Source organism: Pelmatolapia mariae, linkage group LG9 (assembly GCF_036321145.2).
Source record: "Pelmatolapia mariae isolate MD_Pm_ZW linkage group LG9, Pm_UMD_F_2, whole genome shotgun sequence".
In the NCBI taxonomy this organism is placed as follows: Eukaryota; Metazoa; Chordata; class Actinopteri; order Cichliformes; family Cichlidae; genus Pelmatolapia; species Pelmatolapia mariae.
In genome coordinates, this window is record NC_086235.1 from 28,151,370 (window position 1) to 28,172,491 (window position 21,122).

At 38.0% G+C, this 21,122-nt stretch overlaps 1 protein-coding gene across 3 annotated transcripts in view; it reads left to right on the plus strand.

Annotated features, from left to right (window-relative positions):
• Nucleotides 1–21,122, plus strand: part of col11a1a (collagen, type XI, alpha 1a) — a 69,787-nt gene that overhangs the window by 30,967 nt on the left and 17,698 nt on the right. For all 3 annotated transcript variants that reach the window (XM_063484054.1, XM_063484055.1, XM_063484056.1), the window contains 23 exons: nucleotides 165–209; nucleotides 640–693; nucleotides 2,437–2,481; nucleotides 2,863–2,916; nucleotides 3,034–3,078; nucleotides 4,426–4,479; nucleotides 4,605–4,712; nucleotides 4,785–4,838; nucleotides 5,640–5,693; nucleotides 6,712–6,756; nucleotides 6,953–7,006; nucleotides 7,199–7,243; nucleotides 9,529–9,582; nucleotides 10,216–10,269; nucleotides 13,191–13,244; nucleotides 13,689–13,796; nucleotides 15,936–16,025; nucleotides 17,114–17,167; nucleotides 18,259–18,366; nucleotides 18,465–18,572; nucleotides 19,533–19,586; nucleotides 19,742–19,795; nucleotides 19,904–20,011. In XM_063484054.1, the coding sequence (XP_063340124.1) occupies nucleotides 165–209; nucleotides 640–693; nucleotides 2,437–2,481; nucleotides 2,863–2,916; nucleotides 3,034–3,078; nucleotides 4,426–4,479; nucleotides 4,605–4,712; nucleotides 4,785–4,838; nucleotides 5,640–5,693; nucleotides 6,712–6,756; nucleotides 6,953–7,006; nucleotides 7,199–7,243; nucleotides 9,529–9,582; nucleotides 10,216–10,269; nucleotides 13,191–13,244; nucleotides 13,689–13,796; nucleotides 15,936–16,025; nucleotides 17,114–17,167; nucleotides 18,259–18,366; nucleotides 18,465–18,572; nucleotides 19,533–19,586; nucleotides 19,742–19,795; nucleotides 19,904–20,011 (1,503 nt within the window). The remainder of the gene's footprint in view (nucleotides 1–164; nucleotides 210–639; nucleotides 694–2,436; nucleotides 2,482–2,862; nucleotides 2,917–3,033; nucleotides 3,079–4,425; nucleotides 4,480–4,604; nucleotides 4,713–4,784; nucleotides 4,839–5,639; nucleotides 5,694–6,711; nucleotides 6,757–6,952; nucleotides 7,007–7,198; nucleotides 7,244–9,528; nucleotides 9,583–10,215; nucleotides 10,270–13,190; nucleotides 13,245–13,688; nucleotides 13,797–15,935; nucleotides 16,026–17,113; nucleotides 17,168–18,258; nucleotides 18,367–18,464; nucleotides 18,573–19,532; nucleotides 19,587–19,741; nucleotides 19,796–19,903; nucleotides 20,012–21,122) is intronic.

Below are 21,122 nucleotides of genomic sequence, written 5' to 3' on the forward strand. Positions count from 1 at the left end.
TAGAAAGAACAAGCACACTTAAACACACAAGCTTAACATTTCTTTACCAGCTTAACTATTTACAGCTCCAACAAACTTTTCAGTTTATCCAGCTTGCGCATGTGTTTGAGCATGCCTGTTGTTGCTATAGCGACTCTCATCTCTATCTGTCTCTTGTTTTGCAGGGTCTTCCTGGTCCTCAAGGCCCCATTGGACCACCTGGAGAAAAAGTGTGTTTATTTCTGTCTTCATTATTTTTATGGCTTATTATTAAAGCATTACGGTTTGTACATGGTGATTGAATGAAATGTTTGTTGGTACAACAAACGTAGTCTTGTGCGAGGAATTATTAAGTTGCCGAATCAGTAAACTGTATTTGATATAAGATATAAAGATTCATGATTTGATGTAACTTTTGCATTATTTGGTAAAATAAGGCAAATTTGGTATCTGCAGGTTAGCAAGATTCATGCTAAGTATGCTATGTACTGCATACTTCTTTGTCATGTCTGTTTGTTAAGTAAGCTTAGTTGTATTTATCTAACTACAATTTAATTACTAAAGTCAAAAAGTTGCATTTAGCTTATTTGAACCTGCACGTGATCTTCATAAGAATTCTGGACGTTTTTTTTAATCTGTCTTTTTCTTTTCCTCATACAGGGACCTCAGGGCAGGTCGGGGTTGCCTGGATTACCTGGAGCTGATGGGCCTCCTGTGAGTGCTCTTGTGAACTATATACATGCATACTGTATATCAACATTACACACATACATATCCCACAAACAAGATAATCTAACACCACTTTACTCATTTAATATTCACTAAAATTGTGGGTGCTATTTTTTTTTTACTTTTTATTTTGTACTAGTATTAGTAGTAGTTAAGTACTGAATTTGCTGTTTAAATATGGGGCAATTGTGTACTTTTATATAACCACCAAGTTCAAAGATAGCTGCACAGCTAATGTACCTACGATTATTGAGGATTAGCGAAACAATAGACGTGCACAGTGTAGTTTGTGGACAATCCAATTTAAGAGCCTTTCCTTTATTTGCTTTGCAAAAATAAAGGAAAGTTTTAGTTCCCATAGATTAAGAATTTAACTATGGGTGCTGGGTAGATAAAATGGACATTTTTACTAAAAATTGCTCTTAAGTATGCAAACAAAAAGTGCGGTCATTAATAAACAATCAAACCAAAACCCAAGTTAAATTAGTTACATGCTTCCACTTAAAAGTCAGGAACCATGTCTGGAACATTGTAAAATTGTGGTGGCCATAACGCACACAGATTGAAAATTTACATGTGGAGGTGGTTTTGAGAATATTCGTCTCACACGTCTCACCTGCAAGTTATCAGAAGTTGTGAAAGCAGAAAAAATAAAAAGCTTATACAGTTAAATAAGAACCATTCATTCAAATGACCTGAAATAACTATTCTCTATTGAATCCTCTGCAGTAAACCCACCAAGTGGAAAGTAGATTGCTAAGAAAACAGACAGCGCACACACAGATGCACACATATACAGTGACTCCTTGACTTATTTGTGTTATACCTTCAGTCTGTTGGTAAAATGATTTTTGGAAATAGCCCCCTTTTTTGTTTGTTTGTTTTTCTTGAAATATCTCATATGCATTTCAGACTATAAATGAAGTTGTTGTGCAAGCTATGTGCTTCAAAAAATGCACATGGACAATATTTTTATTTTTATTTAATCCTTTTTGTGCAACATGGCAGAGCTGTACCTCAGACATCTCTCGTGGCATTTTCCATCACCAGAAATTTGATAAATAGCCTACGGGACTTGTTATTTCAGACCCGTAGTTGTTCATGTCATACCTCCTTCACTGCCCTTACTTGGAGAGGTGTGTAAGTTCAACAGGCAGACAGCCTTAGCTGGCCTCAGGCCCCAGAGCCTGGTGATTTACAGCCCTCTACCTCAATCTCACACTTCAGATCGGGAATGTCAGAGGCTAAAGGATCCCATATGTTTGTGGGCAGTTTATATCCAACCTGTCTGTCTGTACGATAAACCTTACTTCATCAGTGGCCATCACACAAATATCTAATTTAATATTATTACTAGAAAAACTTGTACTTGTAGTAGTATATCTGCTAATATACTATGCTATTGTTTGCAAAAAAGCACCATAGAGCACACAAGTTTACCCTTATAATTAATGCAGCATTGTGTGAATGCACTACAGTTCAGCTTTGCTCTGAAATAGTAACTCTTTTGTTTGTTTGCCATGTGTTTGAAGGACAGCACAAAAGCTAGAAATTGATATTAATATAAATTCAGAGAGAAACACTGGGGTTCTTTTTTGTGAAGTTGCTTCAACATCATAAACGGTTGCATCACGTAGCTCAGTGACACACATTAGGTCACAGCATTCACTAAGTTGAATAGTTTTGCAAGTTTTAACCATGTTGTGATGTCTTTGTTTTGTTTTGCAGGGTCATCCTGGTAAGGAGGGGCCACCTGGAGAGAAAGGAGCCCAAGTAGGTGTTTTGAAGTCACATAGTTTTTTCTTATTTTTATTTATTTTTTATTTTTTTCATTTCATAGTATCAGGCAGCAATATTTGTTTTAATTTAACCTTTTAATTGTTGTTCATATTCAGATCACATAACCTTTTGTTAACTGAGCGTATGTTGTGCCACTATTTAATATTACAGTTTAATGAGCAATTTATTTACAAGCTTGGGTTCAATAATTGACCAACACTGATTGTTTACGATGCAATTGTAATGGCAAACCTAGTCATCTTAAACTGACACTAATCGGTGTATTTAAATATGTAATTACAAGTTATTATTAATGCCATCTGCATTTATCTGCTAAGCGTTAGCCCCAGTATTCATACAGTTTCTTTGCTCCAGGGTCCATCAGGCCCACAGGGTCCCATTGGTTATCCTGGGCCTCGTGGTGTTAAGGTATGATGTTTGATGAAGCATGTATTTGATTGTCCAAACGCTTTTTATTATTCTACAGTAGTTTGTCCCGCTAGACATCATTGTGTCGTATTCTAATCTCTGGCTTCTGTCCTACAGGGTGCAGACGGTGTCCGTGGTCTCAAGGGATCAAAGGGAGAGAAGGTATATATGTCTTTTTAAAATATATATATTATTTTACACAAGTTTTTGATATAAAACATGAAGAAAAATAGCTTAATAATTATACATAATATATTGCTAAAGTCAAAGTAAGGAACCAAATGGGAGTCAGTTCAATGGGATAACTCCCTTGGTTTCTGTTAAGGAAGTTGGCATAGTGAATTGCAGACTGTCAGTCTAAACTTGTGATAAAGCTGAAGGCATCAAAAATAATGTTTGGGAACAGCCAGCAGATAGTTGCACGTCACAGGCAGGACCTCTCCAACAGTGGCTGTTTACCTGCACTCCCAGCTTTGGTTTGAGTCCTTTGAGCTGGAGTGGACAGCTGCTGGAGCCTGAATGTAGAGGTCAGTCGATAGCCTTCTTCAGCAAAGACGGAGACTTTCTTAAAGTGACCCTCGATCCACTGTTGAATGTAAAGCTGTCATGCTCTAGAATATTTTTGAAAGCCCACTACAATCAATTCCAAGCAGTTTTTGAAGTGTTGAACTGTGCATGTATCCATGTAGAATTTAAACTAATATTTTTTATATATAGATAGGCATAACTTTTATTCAAGATCAATACAGCTGTGTCACTGTAAAAAAAAAATCTAATATCTGACTGAGAGATGTTGTTCTTACTACAATGACAGGTATTCATATCATTTTTTTATTGAATTATTTATAGCAAGAGATCCAAAAGCCAAAACCTCGAGGAGAAAGAGTTTGTTATGAATAAAGGATGTGCTTTTCTTGAGGTGTGTGCGTGTGGTCTTTGCGATGCGAGTTGGTGGCAACAGACGTGCTCAGTACTGCATTATGCATCAGAGAGTTGAAAACATGGACAAGTGAAAGTTTCAAAGAAAAGAGGAATAAGTTTGGATGAACTCAATCATGTCCTTCAGTCCATTTACGAGTTTCACAAAGTTAATAAACCCGAGCATCATTCGGTGTATTGTAGATATACTGAGTGTCTAGTGTCTTTAAAACTAGAGCAAATTATATCATGTTTTCTAATTTGGTACATCGGTATATGAACAGTCACAAATAAAAGTGAATGGGCACTGCTGCAAATGTAGAGGATGAAAATATCAACAGCTTTACGTTTCCATACAGGTGCTATTCCACTATCTGACCAGCAGATAGCACTGTCAATCCTGTGATTTACACGGTGAACCTAAGAAGGCTGAAGCTTTAAAAGATTTTCAAAAGATAACTTTTAAAAAAAGTTTCAGGGAGTTTCTTAGAAAAAATAATCAATTTCAGACAGTTAAACAATGCTTTTAGCAAGAATATAGTAAATTAACCCCCAAAATGCCAGAAAATTCACTAACTTCTCTCATTTCAGGGTGAGGACGGTTTCCCGGGTTTCAAGGGGGACATGGGAATTAAAGGAGACCGGGTGAGGAGCTTGACTGAAATAAAAACACTGATGACTCAACGTTTAGTCGAATCTTTACTATTTGGATGGAGAATTAAGATATATAAAAATGAAACCATATGTTATTATATATTTGTTGATTGTAGGGTGAAATTGGTTTGATTGGGCCCCGTGGAGAGGATGGTCCTGAGGGTCCTAAAGGCAGAGCTGGGCCCCCTGGTGAATCTGGTCCTCTTGGTCTTGCTGGAGAAAAGGTAACATAGCTCTGACTGCAGTTGTGCTAAAATTGTATTCCTGTGCTTACTTGTGGTGTTAATGTCTCTCAGGGTAAACTGGGTGTCCCAGGATTGCCAGGTTATCCTGGAAGACAAGGACCTAAGGTACGTTTGTGAAAATCAAGGTTTTTTGTTGGGTTTTTTCTTGGATAATAATAGATAACAAATATTAAATGGTGGTTTACTTTGTTGGCTGTGGTACTTCAAGTCATCAGGTTTGCCAGGTTACTCGGAAATAACGCAGCTGACAAACATCCCATATTAGGTAGCACGCTGGGTTTTTTGGGGGTTTTTTTTTGGTTATTTTTCAAAAAAAATATTAAAAAAATATTGGCATCACTTTTTAATTAGGTGTCACTAACAAGGCTATAATTCCCTAAATGAGTAAACAATACAGCTTTATTTTGGCAGTGCAAAATTTTAGTGTTATTGCTTTACGGAGGTAAAGTTTGCCATGGATTCAATTTTTGTTGAATGTCCCCAATGCAACATTTGAGGCTCTGCAGAATAGGTAAGCTTTTTTTAAAATTCCCCTGTTCACAGTATGATTACAGAAAATGTCGCTTTGTCTCGTGTTTAAAGATATTTTGTGCCATGTTGTAAAGTTACCCTCCTCTTGTTTCAGTGTGTCAATTATTTTATATGGACTGAGAAAATGTTCTTTAACAAGAAAGTGCAGTATAGATAAGGAACAGCTTTTTTAAACCCCTTTATGTTTCAAACTCTAGATTCAGGCTATTTTACAGGAGCGTGGAGTTAACAGTGTAAAAGTAACTGAAGATGACATTCAACAGCAGTGCAGATAAATACAGGATGAGCTTTAATTATTATGCATGTGCTGACCCTCACAGCTTCTCTTGTGTTTCTGTACTTTCCCTCCATGACATATCTACCTCCTGTCGACAGGGCTCAAGCGGTTTCCCTGGATTCCCCGGAGCCAATGGCGAGAAAGGAGCCAGGGTAAGAAAACACATGCATTAAGTTTTTGTGTATGAAAATCACCACGACATCACGGCCCAGCACAAAAGAAAATTGATTCCCATTACAAAGCATCTGCATGGTGACTCGGCACAAAAATAAATAAATAAATAAATGAATAACAGCAGCGAAATCAATGTCGGGGAGAGAACAAAAGGTGCGGAAACAATTGTGCTTTCATTGAGCCCATGGCCTCATTTCTTGGCTTGAAAAAGAGTTGCACTCACGCAGTTTTGGAGAGTTGCTGAGATGCTGTTTGAGTTTTCATATTTGCACGTTCACCATTGATGTGTGCAGTAAGCCAGGTATCCCCAGCTCAACACCATTTGTTTTATTAAAGGCGGAGGTAATGGGAGAGAGTATTAGTTTGAAATCCACTTTAATATAAAGATTATTAAAAGTATAAAGAGTTATTAAATAAATTGGCTTAAAAATCTTTTATTAAATGGCTCAGAACCATTAAGTGGATACTTTAAACTGTATTATTTGACTAAAGCCAGGTCCATCTAACAGCTTTATTTGGCACACAGAGGTTATTTTGTGAAATGAAGCAATCCAGCCAAAGTCAAAATTTCTCTTCTGATGTGAGAAGCCAACTAGTTACTTAAAAAAATCTTTGCTTTCAATGAACATAACTCCTGTACTCTTTATTTATATTGCCATATGACCTGTTTACATTTATTAATGTGATCACAGTTTAAATTAAAGGTTTTCAAGCTTTTCTTAGTAGGCCCATACAAGTAAATGACATTGCACTGTGTCCTGTAATTACAAATTATTGTTTATTTATCAGTTAAAAGGAAATAATGAGCCACTACAGTGTGTTCCCTGCTTGAACAGGGAACACACTGTTCTCTGGTTGTTGCTCGATGTAGCAGAGATGCTTTGTGTGGAACACATGTTAATGGGGTTTCATATGTTAAGTGGATTAATGCTGGATGAGGACAGACGAGCAGAATCTGTGCTTAAGCCTTTTTTAAATTTTTTTGTTACCTAACAGGGCACTGCTGGCAAATCTGGTCCGAGAGGACAAAGAGGTCCGACGGTAGGTGCTGTTCACGCCATATTTTTTGTGATTAATGGGCTAATAGTGTAAACATTGTTGAATCTTTTAAATTATTCTTCTAGTCAAATTATGTGCATATATTATAGCTGTTGAACTAGACTGTTGTGGCTGATCATAGATATGATGTTACCATAAAGTCGTGTGCTTAACATGACTTTTTTCTCTCTCTCTTTAGGGTCCCAGAGGCGCTCGAGGAGCCAGAGGTCCAACAGGAAAACCTGGACCCAAGGTTCTGATGCTATAGCCATTACAACAAAACACTACTTACAAAGAGTAGTAGTTAAATTGCTACTTTGTCATTTTGAACATTATTAAATAGAGCTGCTTTCTGCTTCCGACCTGTCCGGGCGCTAAATGCAGTCTGCATAGTGTCAAAACGGCGAAATGTGAGCTGATGATGATTTGTTTTTGTGTGTTGAAGGGCACAGCAGGCAACGACGGTCCTCCTGGCCCACCTGGTGAGAGAGTAAGTCCAACACACTGAGTCTGCAGTGGCTGTTATGCATTTTAAAAGCACATAAGGTTTAGATCCATACCAGTTTGTTGCTGTTGTCCTTGCATTAGAAATATACTTGTAATTGTTGGTATTAGGTCTATCTCATCAAACTGGATTCTAAGCATTAAAGATAAATAGTAAGAAAAGATGCTAACCTAGTAGGGTACACATAATGTGCTTTTTTTCTTCCCAGTAGATCTCTAGCATCTACTAAAATGATGGCTGTGCCTTACTTTTACTTTTCTAGTTCAACAGGAGAATAAATAAAGATAGACTGGAAATAATTAAGAAATTAGTTGATCAATCGATAAATCGTTTGTTTCATTTTTAATAAGGGGCAATTCAGGCATCATATAATATTATAATAAGACTGCTGCTCTATACGTTGCTGTCAGCTGGGGTTTTGCCTTAATGCTATATCACTGTTCCTACAGACAGCAGCATTTTTGTTTTGTGTTTTTTCACCCTATCACTTGGCTCCCAGCATTGCAATAAAGTAAATTGCTCCTTTGCAGCATTTCAAACTGACACTCCAAAAGGAAAGGAGGAAAGAAAGGAAAGAAAGCGCTTCAAAACTAGATGTTTAGTGCTGGGTGGCTTACTCAGCAAAAAAAAGGAAAAGTAAACAGTGTGCAGTTGCTGCACAAAAAGAGATTCCCAGCAGTGACACCTTATTTAATAACTTCCATTAGATTTTGTTAGATTTCTAGTGCCGTTTTAGTGGAATTTGATTTTGCTGTGTATCAAAGAAATGAGAAACATTGGCTTGATTTAGTGAAGGCCTGAAAGAAGGAAGGCTGTTAAGCACCTGCAACATATGCTCTGTTTGCATTAGCATTAGCATTTACCAGCACTATTTGTACTGACACAGTGTGATGAATTTTAGTTGATCGGGAAAACTGAGCCTCTTTTCTGAAAGTTGAAAGTTGGTAACAACAGAAATGCAATAATGGCACATGTTGCTCCTACTTGTCCTCGGCTAGGTACAGGGATTTCATCATTAATCAGTCATAAAATAGTTTTTTCAGTCTCAAAGGTAAATGTTTATCATAGATATGCTTTCACAGACTTAAAGTTTTCTTCTTTTACTGATCTAATACAGTAATGGCACAGTGATTGAAGCAGATATTAATGGACTGCTGTCAACAGTTCTTTGATATTTAAGCTGTCTGAGATGTAGTGTCATGAACTCTGTAACAGTATGAACAGCCTCTTTTGTTAAACTCCTATGAACATGGACAAGTGAGGTAAAATAAATTTTAATCTGATGAATAAGGATGATTAAAAGATAAGCTTAAATGATCGAGTCAGCTTTGAAGCTTTTATTAAACTGCAGAAAATCAAACTTGTATTAGATGTTTCATCGATTTATGTTTAATCTCCTTAAATAAAACACTTGTTACCTCAATAATGTATAGTAACTGAAATCCTTCTTCAGCATATTTGACTCTACAAACTCGGATACACAACCCCACAATATGAATGTCTCTATTTGTAACATTGTGGGTGGCAAAGACACTTTTTTTCCTTAATTGATTAAGATACTATTTGTATAACAGTTTTTAGTCATTACCCTGATTTTTTTAACATGCAGTTTAGCTTTCAGCTGGTTTTAACCCCTCATTAATTATATAAACTGAGCATACAGTATTTGGCATATGCAGCAACATTGATGAAGATTTGTTACCTGATAAGCTACAGCTAATTTTCTACAACAATGGAAAGTAATATATTAGGATACAACAAAGTTTATTTGGAGTTAATGTTAATGTTGATGAACTTGGAGAATTCAAAAGGTATTTTTAGCTTATTATTATTGCCATGATTATAATCTTCCCTGTGATGTTGTCTGCTTGATTTAGTAGGATCAGATAGGGACTTTTTTTTAAGTTATCTTTATAACAATATAATATTGGATTTCAAAAAATATCCATGCTACTGAAATTTTAAGGTTAGCTGAACAAATAAATCATTGCAAAGAAAAACTCCAGATACACTTTCACTCTCACTACTTTTCTGTGTGGTTAGAAAGTGAGGCGAGTCTTACCAGTATTCATATCATATCATTTATGACCTGAGGCACAGTTACTCACCTCATGGTGAGGCTAGTTTTTCAATTCGAAAAGCTCCATTTCTCCAACCTTATTTGGAATTAGTCATAAGCAATCGCAGAGCCTGACACTTTTTCACTTTTAGGTTTTGTTTTGCATTTTGCATAATGTCATAACCTTAATTTGACTGTGTGTTGATTGCAGGGACCTCAAGGACCACAGGGACCAGTAGGTTTCCCTGGACCAAAGGGCCCCCCAGTAAGTATTTCTCCTTCCTTGGAACAGAAGAAAGCCACTTGGTCTCTCAGACTAAAAAACCATCTACACTGAGGCTTTGTGGTTTTGCAAGGCTCTGTGTCTAATCTCTTACTTTATTTACCCTTCCTCGGTGTTGCAATAGCAAATTAGCCTGTTTGCAAACATTATAAGTCACAATTGATTCAATTTGAAGAATTCATAGGGTGCAGTAATACATAGCAATATCCCTAATTCTGTTCAGAGGTCATTACTCTAACTGTTATTGAAGCAGAGCTCATTTTCTCACTACCCAGTCAAGGCAGGAGACAAGTGGTAATTTCCACCTATTGATTCCGGTTAGATTCATAGCTGGCTCTCACGTCTCAGCCAGTAACAAAAACAACAACAAAAAAAACAACCCTGAGCCTATTTCCATACCATTCAACTACTTCAGGATACTCAAAGGTTTTTCCTTTCTCAATATTATGTTTACACTGCCCACAAACCATTTGCACAAAATTGTAGTATAAAACTTGTTGCTTAGAAAAATAAAACTTTTACACAATCAAAGGGCTGTCACTTAAGATATAAGTGTGATAACAATGAATGTCCCTGGCTGCCTGGTGAATGTATGTCTTGTTTTCTACCTGACAGGGACCACCTGGCAAGGATGGGCTGCCCGGACACCCTGGCCAGCGTGGAGAAACAGTGAGTAATTGCAATATCTTGTATGAACATTACAGACCTCACGCTGAACTTAAACCCAGCATGATCTAAGAATTATACACATATATATGTATATATTATTATATATATTATACATACTTTTTTTTAGCTTTCTACATTTAAACTACTTTAAAACAAGACTTATTAGTGTGGCTATGCTACAGGGTGCAGACCCATTTCGTAAAGCAAACTCTAAAAGAGAAAGCCCTTGTGAATACTGCCTGAGTCTGCTGCTCAGCTGGTCTTTATTCACACAGACAGAATACACACAGACACCGTCGAGGTAAATCCACAGGGCTCAGACTGTGGGCTGTGTAGCCATCTATTTCTGATGGAGTTTCTATCTTATTGTTACTTTGGCATATTTGCAAATATCCAGTGAATAGATGCTAAGCCTTGACTGTTTAGTTCCACTAAGGTTTACTTGTGTATCACTGCCTACTGTATAACAATAACACCTTAGAGATAACTAAGCCAGCCAGCATAATATTTGTTGCAGCAGGATAAAACAGTTTGTTGCTTTTTTATTTGTATTGTTTGTTTATTGTTCCAAAATGTGCATGAGCTAAATGAAAAATGGCTGAATTGGCACATAGATAACAACAATAAAAAAACAAAGCAGAGTAAGATTTGATCAAATGAAGTTAGAATCCCCCGCTCTTCGATTCCTCTGCGCTTGGTATGCACCAGTGCACCATGGTTTGATGAGGCTCGGAGGACAATGATTCTACTAAAAGCTTGACATCATTGCCTTTATCAAAGCTTCCTTTTCCATCTGCCTCTTTCCCTTAGATAATATAATACAGCACACACAAGTGCTTCCCTGCCTTTTCTGTAATTCAGGCCCCAATAGTAGTCTTCATTAAGGTGTTTATGTGCTGATGAGTGGGCTCCACACAGCAATAAAGATGCTCATAGGCGCACATCCTCAGAAATGCAAGTTACATTTAAGTAAGTGCAAATAAAGATTTGAGCCGGTGTCTCTAAGCCACGGCCGATGCTGCAGCAGCATGGCTTGAGGGCTTCCTTTAAAAAATACATCATCATAAATCACAGCACATAGTGATCAATAGGCCTGGAGTCATAAGTCTTTCAGTATTGACTTTGTAAGAAGTTTGCATTTGAAACTTTGTTTAGTTATAGGATAATAAGTTTCAAATCAAATGTCCTGCGATTGTAATACCTCAGTGTGTATAGGTTATAGAAAAGGCCAGAGAATGAGGGATCCAATAGAAAAAGCTGATTTCATCTAACACTCCTCTTGTGCTGATCCTGGGGTTGTACTTGTTTGCTTCTCAGTAACTCTCAGGAAGCTTAATTAAGCTGTACACTGTTCACTGTCTACAAGTGTGTAGCCTTATTACAGCTGTGATACAGGTAGAAGATACCATTCTTTATCTGGTTGTATCAGTACACTTAATAGTGTGTTTTAAGAAAACTGTTTAATTAGTATTTCAGGAATATACTGGAGTGCACTTGGACTCTGGTCAATGTGGATTGGATTGTTCCTCTCCCTGAAGACAGAAGTTCATCTGATTTGTACTGCACTGTTGGATTCAATGCTCGGGAATTTTGAACTTGGATCTTTTTTGGCTCGTCCTGTTTTGCTGTTTAAATTTGCTTAAACGTATCCACAGGGAGTACTTCAATGCAAATCAGCCATATGCTGTGAATGTAAACTTAAAAGTTAACTACAACTAACTGGTCTGTATTCTCCCAGAGAACATATAACTTAATGGTGACTTGTACACTTAACGCTGTATGCAGTAGTAGTAGAGCAGCTATACTATTATACTGCTGGCTTTGAAGTTGGCTAGTTACACATTCATACACAACATGACCAGAGTTTTATGTCACCTTATTGACATAAAGTCAGTATTTTATTAAAGATTTCAAATTAAATTCAAGAAAAACCCCAACAATCAGATGACCTCCTATGAGCAAGCTCTTGGTGCTTGCTCATAGGAGGTCCCTTTTAACAGAAAGAAACCTTCAGCAGAATCAGGCTCAGGGAGGGGCGGCTATCTGCTCTGACCAGTAGGGGTGAGGGGAGGAAGACAGGACAATAGATACACTGTGGAAGACAGCCAGAGATTAATAATAACTAATGATTAAATACAGATTATATAACTAAGGGATTTTTAAGGGTAACTATATGCAAAATCAAAAAAGGAAAGTTTGAAGCCTAATCTTAAAAGTACAGGGTGTGGCTGTCTCCTAAGTCCAACCTAGGAGCTGGTTCCACAGAAGAGGGGCATGAAAGCTGAAGGCTTTTAAATACTCTGGGAACCACGAGTTAGCCTGCAGTCGTGTTGTGTTAGCGACCAAAGCCCAGTTATAAGAAGAAGGATAGGACTTAGAAGCCAAAATGTCATAATTTTGCACATTTTTATTCTTCATGTAGAAATCCGTAACTCTCATAGCAAACAAATGAAAAGAAAAGACTTACTCTTCTTATTGTCAGTTACATGTCAAATCTGTTGTCTGTTGTCTGCTTTTTAAATCTTAATTATAGCATCCAAGTACAGGTACCCCACTTTATTATCTGAGTGTCTTTACTGCCTGGTTTGGCAAGCAAAAAAAAAGCTAAAAGCTTAGACTTAATGTCCACATAGACATTAAGATATGCAACATATTAAACAACTGTACATATAACTCTAGTTATTTACTACCCTGCACTGTATTGCAAAACAATATATCCTTGACTGTGGATAGAAGCTGAAAAACTCTTGTTCCAGAATCAAGGAAACGTCAGACCCAAACATATAGTAAATCCCTGCTCATCATCATAAATAATATCACAATAATTGCTTTACATGGGCTTGAATAGATACGATTTATGTGTCCAATGCTGCTGTAACTTGTATAAATAAGGTTTCATACTCTCTCTTTTCTTTTTTCAGGGTTTCCAAGGAAAGACCGGTCCTCCAGGACCAGGAGGTGTTGTTGGGCCCCAGGTAAGAGGAGATATACAGGAAAGGCAAATACATATATTACTAAAGAAACAGCAAAGCAGAAGGTGATACAAAGTAAGTGCTGTATTGGCAGTGCTGTGGATCAAATTCTTCTATATTACAATTTTATTCCAACAAGAAGTACTGTGGGCAATTAAAAGAAAACACATAATTGCTCATATACAGTAGATAGGTCATCATTTACTCAGTTGGATCTTGGACACCTACTGACTTTGGTCTCTACGGTACTGGCATAAATTATAAGTGAAAAACTGATAAGCTTTATTTATATGGCACATTTTAAAGAAGGTTACGAAAATAGAAAAGTTAAAAAACAGCTGTAAAATTCACAAAGCCTTTCATTACTTATTTTCTAAATGTAACTTACTGATTTATGGTCATTTTCATACATTGACCTGTAAATCCAAATGTGTGATAACATCTTAGGGACCCACAGGAGAAACTGGTCCCGTCGGTGAGAGAGGCCACCCTGGACCTCCTGGCCCACCTGGAGAGCAGGGTCTTCCAGGTGCTGCTGGCAAGGAGGGAGCCAAGGTATGTATATTGGATTCCCTTTAATTTTACTTTTCCAATTTATTTTAGATATAGTATAATAGCAAACTATGCTTTTCTAGCAGCTAACACTTTTACACACTAACCTTCTGAAAACACTCAAAAACAAACAAACAAGAAAAGCGGCCTTGGCTTTTCATGTAAACTGAAGAAGAGGATGCCCATGACATTGATAGGAAGTTCAATAGTGTATACACGAGCTGCAAATTAAACCTACACAGTGTTCTACATGATTTGATTTTGCAGACTGAGCCAGCTGTCCTCATAAACACTTATACTTTTTGGGGGCATACAATGCTTGATAGATTACATATTGCTTTGATAACACTGTGAGAGTGTGGGATGTGTTTCGCGCAGAAACACATCCCAGCAATCACCCGACTATCACCATTGCTCTCTATGCTAGACAGTGCAAAATTGCAGGAAGTGACTGCTGAAGATACAGAGGCTGAGATTTGAGCAGTGTCTGGCTACGTTCTCTCACTGGGCCTCCCTGCTCGAGAAGTGAGTGCCCATTAGGAGCAGACAGCAGGCATTTTGTAGAAGTATGGGCTGCTCCTAACCAACCCCCTGATTCCCAGGGCCACTCAGCATACCCTGCTCCCCAACCCCCACAACCCTCAAATCCTCATGTGTTCTTCTTTCATTTTCTCCCTGTCTTCCCCAAGCAGACAGTTTAATCAAGTCTGTCGGCTAACTCCAAACCCTGTGCCAGTCACAGGCCCTCTTTCCTTCCTACTCCGTTCAGACCTGCGCATCAGTATGCCAGGGACACTTTGAAGAGACCTTGGCAGCAGAGCCCAAATCCTCTTATACCTCTCAAGCCCACTCTTCTCTGCCTCCCTGTTTGCAGATAAAGTCAGCCTGCCAGCACTAAAGAAGAGAAAACGAAGCCAGAAGTTACTTTTTCTGAAGTCAAATGTCCTTGTTTTAGAATTGCACCATATAAAAGAAAAAGAAAAACAAACAAACCAGAATAAAAATCTGTACTCAGTGAGGATGCAGTACAAAGTTTTTTTCTTGTAGGCAGAACACAAAAGAACTTCTGAAGGAGATGTCTTATGTTAGAGAAGGGTTGAGTTTGTGCATACAGCACCAGAAGGATGTGAACTTTGTCTTTTTTTCTCTGTTTTTTTTGGTTTTTGTTTTGCTTCATTGTAGCAAGAAACTGGCTGCTGGAGTGGAGTACTCTTGATTTTTGATTTTGTTTTTAAAATCTGACTGAAGTCTTTATGTTTCATATTGTGCCTGATGATGCAAAAGCAATACTGCATTGGTCTTAAGAGTTATTTATTGACTGTGTAATGACAGTACTAATGAATCCACAGGAAACATGTGTCTGTAAAACTAATTGCATCTAATAGCTCATGATGGCTGTCAGTTTTGAAACGGGTTCACTCCTGTCCCTGCTGGGGAGTTCAGAGGCATTAGTACATATATTTGCTCATTTTCCCAGTGCAATGTATCTCTCTCTCTCTCTCTCTCTCTCTCTCTCTGCCTCCTGCTACTCAGCAGCCAGCACTGCAGTGTAGTCCTTTTTTAAATACATAAATGGCTACAATGCATATTCCACCAGTGGGCTGAGAATCATTAAGTGACTTGGTCATTTCATAAGTTTCTCAATTTCAAGTTTTTCTTTGTAGTGCAACTAAAAATCCCTTGGTTTTCTTTTCATATGTGTTGCATCTCCAAACCCATACTAACATCATCAGTTCCTATGCAGTAAAGTTACATTAGCAGTTGTTATGTGGATGATGTAGTTTTGTGTAAAAATCTCTCTATATATATCAAACATACTAAAACAGTAATTGTAAGTCTTTTTCATTACAAGGCCATACTCCTGCAGTAAAGAATGAACACCTTTTCAGACTGAGACTATATGAAGAGTGAAGTTATTAAATACTTTTCTATGGAAAGTGAGCTTTTATTATTCAGCAACAGTGCCCGAATAAAAATCTTTGTGAATGGTGGCAGATGATTCATCTTTTATAACAGTCTTAATGTAAAAATTAGTTTGGTACAGGAAAGTTTCAAATGACACATTTGTAGTTATACTTAAAAATTAATGCAACATTTTGAATTATAGTAAGTCCAATTAAACATATGTTATTGCCTGTATAGGGAGATCCTGGGCCACAGGGATCCCCTGGTAAAGACGGTCCCCCTGGTCTTCGTGGCTTCCCTGGAGAGAGAGGTTTACCCGGTGCCCCGGTAAGTGCTCCATTTCACCTGCATCTATTCATCATCATCAGTTTTCCTTTACACGTGTTTGCTAGTAGAAAGTGACAGAACATAGCTACATAATAAATGAACCAGCATCTATCTAGAGCAAGTCACTTCATTACAGACTCCGGCCCCGGAATTCACACCAAGTGATCAATCCGATGCAGAGGAAATCCAAAGTGACATTTTACAAATGAACAGGCGTGCCTCGGCATTGCTCTGCTGCCACCGACGGCGCTGTTTTAACAGCCGCAATGGATCTTGGGCCTGTATTACAGAATTGGGAATTGTTGATTAGGGATTCATTTGTAAAAGTTTAACCCAAACATTTTTTCTTGTGGGGAGGGCAAAGTTATGTGCTGTTTCTATATGCATTATTTACCTAATAAATTATTAAGTGAGAAATGTTGGCAATTAGACTGGGTTATCTGGGAATGGATATACTGCAGGGAGAGGAAGTGTTGTGCTTCCTCCATCCTCAAGGTCAGTCGGGCTCTGCAGGACAGCAGCACCACTGATTGTTTTCTGCCATTGTAATTTACTCCTGCAAACAGCCAGAGCCAGCAAAAACTCATTACCCATACTGCTATGTGTTCTTTTGTGGCCCACTGGGGAGCTGCACATGCACATGATGGGAACTGACAAATATATAAAACAGCACACATGCGTCTAGCGTATTATGCACACCCCTGCATGAGCAAAACTGAATTTACAAGCTTGCATATGCAGAACAAGATGGAGAAAATTGTATGCACCCATACAATAGCTTACAACTTTAAGCAGCCATCTATGTGCAAAAGAATCCCACTACACTTTCCCTGCAGTATTCACAACAACACAATTATAGATGAAATGTGTTTTTTGAAGTGTTGTATATTGCGACTGAGATATGTATTACAGATATTAGATTTACAATACACTAGCAATCTATAGCTTTGGCCTTTGATTTGTGTTTACTAGGATGAAAATCTCAGCGCTCAGCTGTAGTGGAGATTGGCTTGGTTAAATGCAATTAAAACACAAAGTTCAACAGCTGTGTGAAAGTATTTATGTCTCTTGTTCCATCTTTACCTCAGGGCCCAGCTGGTCTGAAGGGAGGAGAGGGTCCGCAGGGTCCACCTGGTCCTGTTGTAAGTACAGTGTTACCTGAGAGCTATGTAAAGATAACTGTTTTTATGCTCTCTGGATTATGTTGGTTTGCATGCCATTTATATTATCATCTTAGATTATTCTAGATAGTTCCACACTATACATTTGAAGTATTATTAAGACTTGAATATTCAAATATTACTTTAATTCAGATATTTGTTTGTTCTGGCTTTTATTACCCAAGTTGAGACTGTAGTATGTTCTTTTTGAGCTGATCATGCCACACTGCACACGAACATATTCTGCTGATGCCCATTGTGTCATCATGACACTTGCGTAACACAGTACTGGCTAAATAGAATATAAACCAGATTTAAGTTTTTATTATTTATTTACATATTTAGGGTTATTGTTATGTTGAACGTTGTAGTGTTTTAAGTTTGATTAGTGTAGAACAGCCTCAGTAAGTCAAAACTACCAGTCGTTTGTATGAATTTATCATTTAAAAAAAAGAAGATGCATCCCTGTCTCTACATAAAGCATTTGTTCAATAAAAACAGAGTCTAAATGATCTGTTTGGCTTTTATACTCAGAGTTTTTATGTTGTGTTTCTGTAAACAAAATTAGTGTGCATGCAGGTTGGTTCACTGCATCGATGATATAAAACAAATAGTGCTGAGTATCATTCATAATCATGTTTTATGGATTGAGCTGAACACTGAGTAGTATAATATATATGCAACAGAAGTCTGTGTCATTTAGTAATGCATTTCAGCTGCAGGTGAGAGTTGCTCAGGGCTTGGAGAACCACTAAGACATCGGCTCCCTGACAGGAGATAATGTTGACTACTTTCAATGAGCTTTGCTCTCTTTTAGAACTTGAAAGCCACCTGATACTGCATGTTTCTGCTAATGTTTTCACACTTTTCCTTTTAAAAAGAGAGTTTTGTGTGTAGCTGTGTATCTATTGATACATTATTAACAGAAAGACACAGTGGGGTCTTTCTTTGCCAGTTTCCTAATGTCCTTAGTGTTTGTTCAGTGCAAACAGGCCAACAAAACTGAAATCTTTAAAAAATCCTTCTGCCCTTGTTTTTCATTAATCTTGTTCGCATTGTGCTCATGCTTACAGGGTTCTCCTGGTGAGAGAGGTGCTGCTGGCCCAGGAGGTCCAATTGGCCCATCTGGTAGACCTGGCCCTCAGGGTCCCCCAGGTCCCGCTGGAGAGAAGGGAGCACCTGTAAGTGTTACTTTGCTCCTAAAGCTTCATTCTTCTTGTCTTTTCTTTGGTCACCAATTTTCAGAATATAATTAAAAGACATTTCTGTCTTCTTATAGGGTGAGAAGGGGCCTCAAGGTCCAGCTGGTCGTGATGGTGTCCAGGGTCCTGTAGGTCTGCCTGGACCTGCTGGACCCCAGGGCCCACCTGGTGAGGATGGTGACAAGGTCAGTTACCTACATTCAGCACCACCAATTTCATCCTGTTACAGCTGCTTGTGTTCCCTAAGTGGGGCATGTTGGTAAATCAGTCATTTTCCCATATTAATCTGCGACAAAAATATATTCCTCTTTTTCTAACTGTTGCTTATCCATCTTCATAAACAGATGTACCAGAAAGCACAATTACAGGAGACGCTGTTGCATCATTCATTTCTTGTAATTATTATGGCCTTTAGGGTTACTATCAGACATTCTATAAAAGCTGCCAAACAAATGCCTATGCAGAGATTTGCAGTGCATTAACTTAGACTGACAAAATACATTTCTGTACTTGTATATGCATAGAGTGCAACTCTCGGGAAATAAAGTACCTAATTGCACCTTGACAGGAAGCACTTATTTTCTTCTTGAACCTCATTCTTCCATTACATAAAATTAGATAAAGAATGAAACTTGTCACCGTGTATTAAATGCTGTAATTTATCTTCAATTGAAACTGGGAATGAAAACAATATTCAGCCTAACCTAACCATTTTCTGATATTCCACCTTAATATCAAGAACAAATATTATACATATGCATACCTTTATGGCCCTCAGAAAGGTTGACATAGTTAGTTTCAGGTCTAATAATTAGTCCCAGGAGTGCATTTGTGCAGACTGTGTGGGTATACCCTCTCACCATTACAGTTATAGATAATGTATATTTCTGTTAAGCTGAGGTTTTCAGTGATTTTGCAATAACAGAATGTAGTATGCTCATTTAGAAGTCTTAAATCCTACATGTGGTGTTTGGGCTTGAATTTGCAAATATGCAGAGAAGAAGAATATCAGCACTAGCTGATAACTATTATTGTTGTTGTTTATTGTTGGGTTTGGGACATGTTTTGGTTATTAGTCAAGTCACTGATTTTGTAGTGGTTTTTCATTATCTCAAAAATTGACTGTGTGTGTGTTTCTTTACCAGGGAGAAGTTGGAGAACCAGGTCAGAAAGGAAGCAAAGGTGACAAGGGAGAACAGGTAGGTGATACAGAACATTTATATGCATCCTTCTTCAAAATAAAAAATAGCCCGTTAGACTTCTAGTCAGAAAGTGATTCATGGGTGCTTGGATTTTTCTTTGACTCTGTGGGGATGTGCATTTTGGTGGCATCATTTTTCGCTGTATGTCTCAGGGTCCTCCTGGTCCAGCTGGTCTCCAAGGTCCTGTAGGCGCTCCTGGTCCTGCTGTAAGTACTGACGAAGAATAAGAAGTTGCATTCAGTCAAGGCGTTAAACCTGAGCAGGAGGTCACAGCAGCGCTGTTCACATGTTTACTTCTGTTTATTGTTAATAAGGGAGGTGATGGAGAGCCTGGTCCCAGGGGTCAACAGGGCATGTTTGGACAGAAGGGAGATGAGGGCTCCAGAGGTTTCCCTGGACCTCCTGGTCCTATTGGTCTGCAGGTTTGTGCCATAACTATCAATACAATTTGTAAGATATGTATATATATATATATTCTTTGTCTTGTAGCTGTCACACAGGATAATATTCATGTTATTTTTTTTCCATTCTGTCTGCCTGTAATAGTGTGTCTAATGATGTCACACGTTATAGTCAGAAACACTCATTTACCTTTTTTAACTACTCTGTGACCTTCAGGTTACAAGCTACGGTGGAAAAATGGTAGACACAAACAAATTCATATTTACACCATTGCTTAAGCATTTTAATTGGATCTGGAATGTCACGGCCAGTGAACTTGCTTTGACCTGCAACGATTGCACTTCTCACCTCCATTCAACGACAAAATCCTTTTTTTATCACGGCCTGGCGTCTCTGTGCAGTGTCAGCCCCCGCAAAGAATTCACAAAAACCAACGAGGCCTGCCAGTGCATGTATTGCAAAATAGATTATTATCAGTGGCGTATTTTTCTTTTGTATGGTATTCATTGGTGAGGGTTATTCATCCAAGGAAATACTTTAGGCCAGACTGAAGTTATTGGGGGCATTTTAAAAACCCAACACTTTGACACAAAAAGGTACACATAAACTTTAATGATGTTTTCCTGAACTATGATAATATTCTAACGAGGTAGGACCTTTCCCATAGATAGACCTCATTTCTTTGTAATTATCTGTTTATTAGTAATCAACTTCTTAAGCTAGACGTGTTGGGCATTTACTGCAGAGATTGGGGTCATTGTCTTGATCAAATTACATAGACTGCTATTCATCAATCCGCGGTGCTATCCTGTCTCTGCAGGATTTTATTCAATGGACTTTTAATTGGGAGTAATTCACTTCCCATCACGATTCCATTAATTGCATGGACTGACCCACTCCAATAGTCTGGTCCTCATTGAGCACATTTACTATTCTACATAATGAGTAGCACTGCTAATGATCTTAGACTAGACGGGACCTTTACACAGATTATATTACTCAGCACAGGAGACATTAGCATGCATCCACACACCGTTTTTTCAGCACCCAGTGAGCACACACATGCTGAGACGCATGCATGCACAAGCTCAAAACAGTCAGCACAGGGTCTTTGTTTTCGTTGTGTGTCCT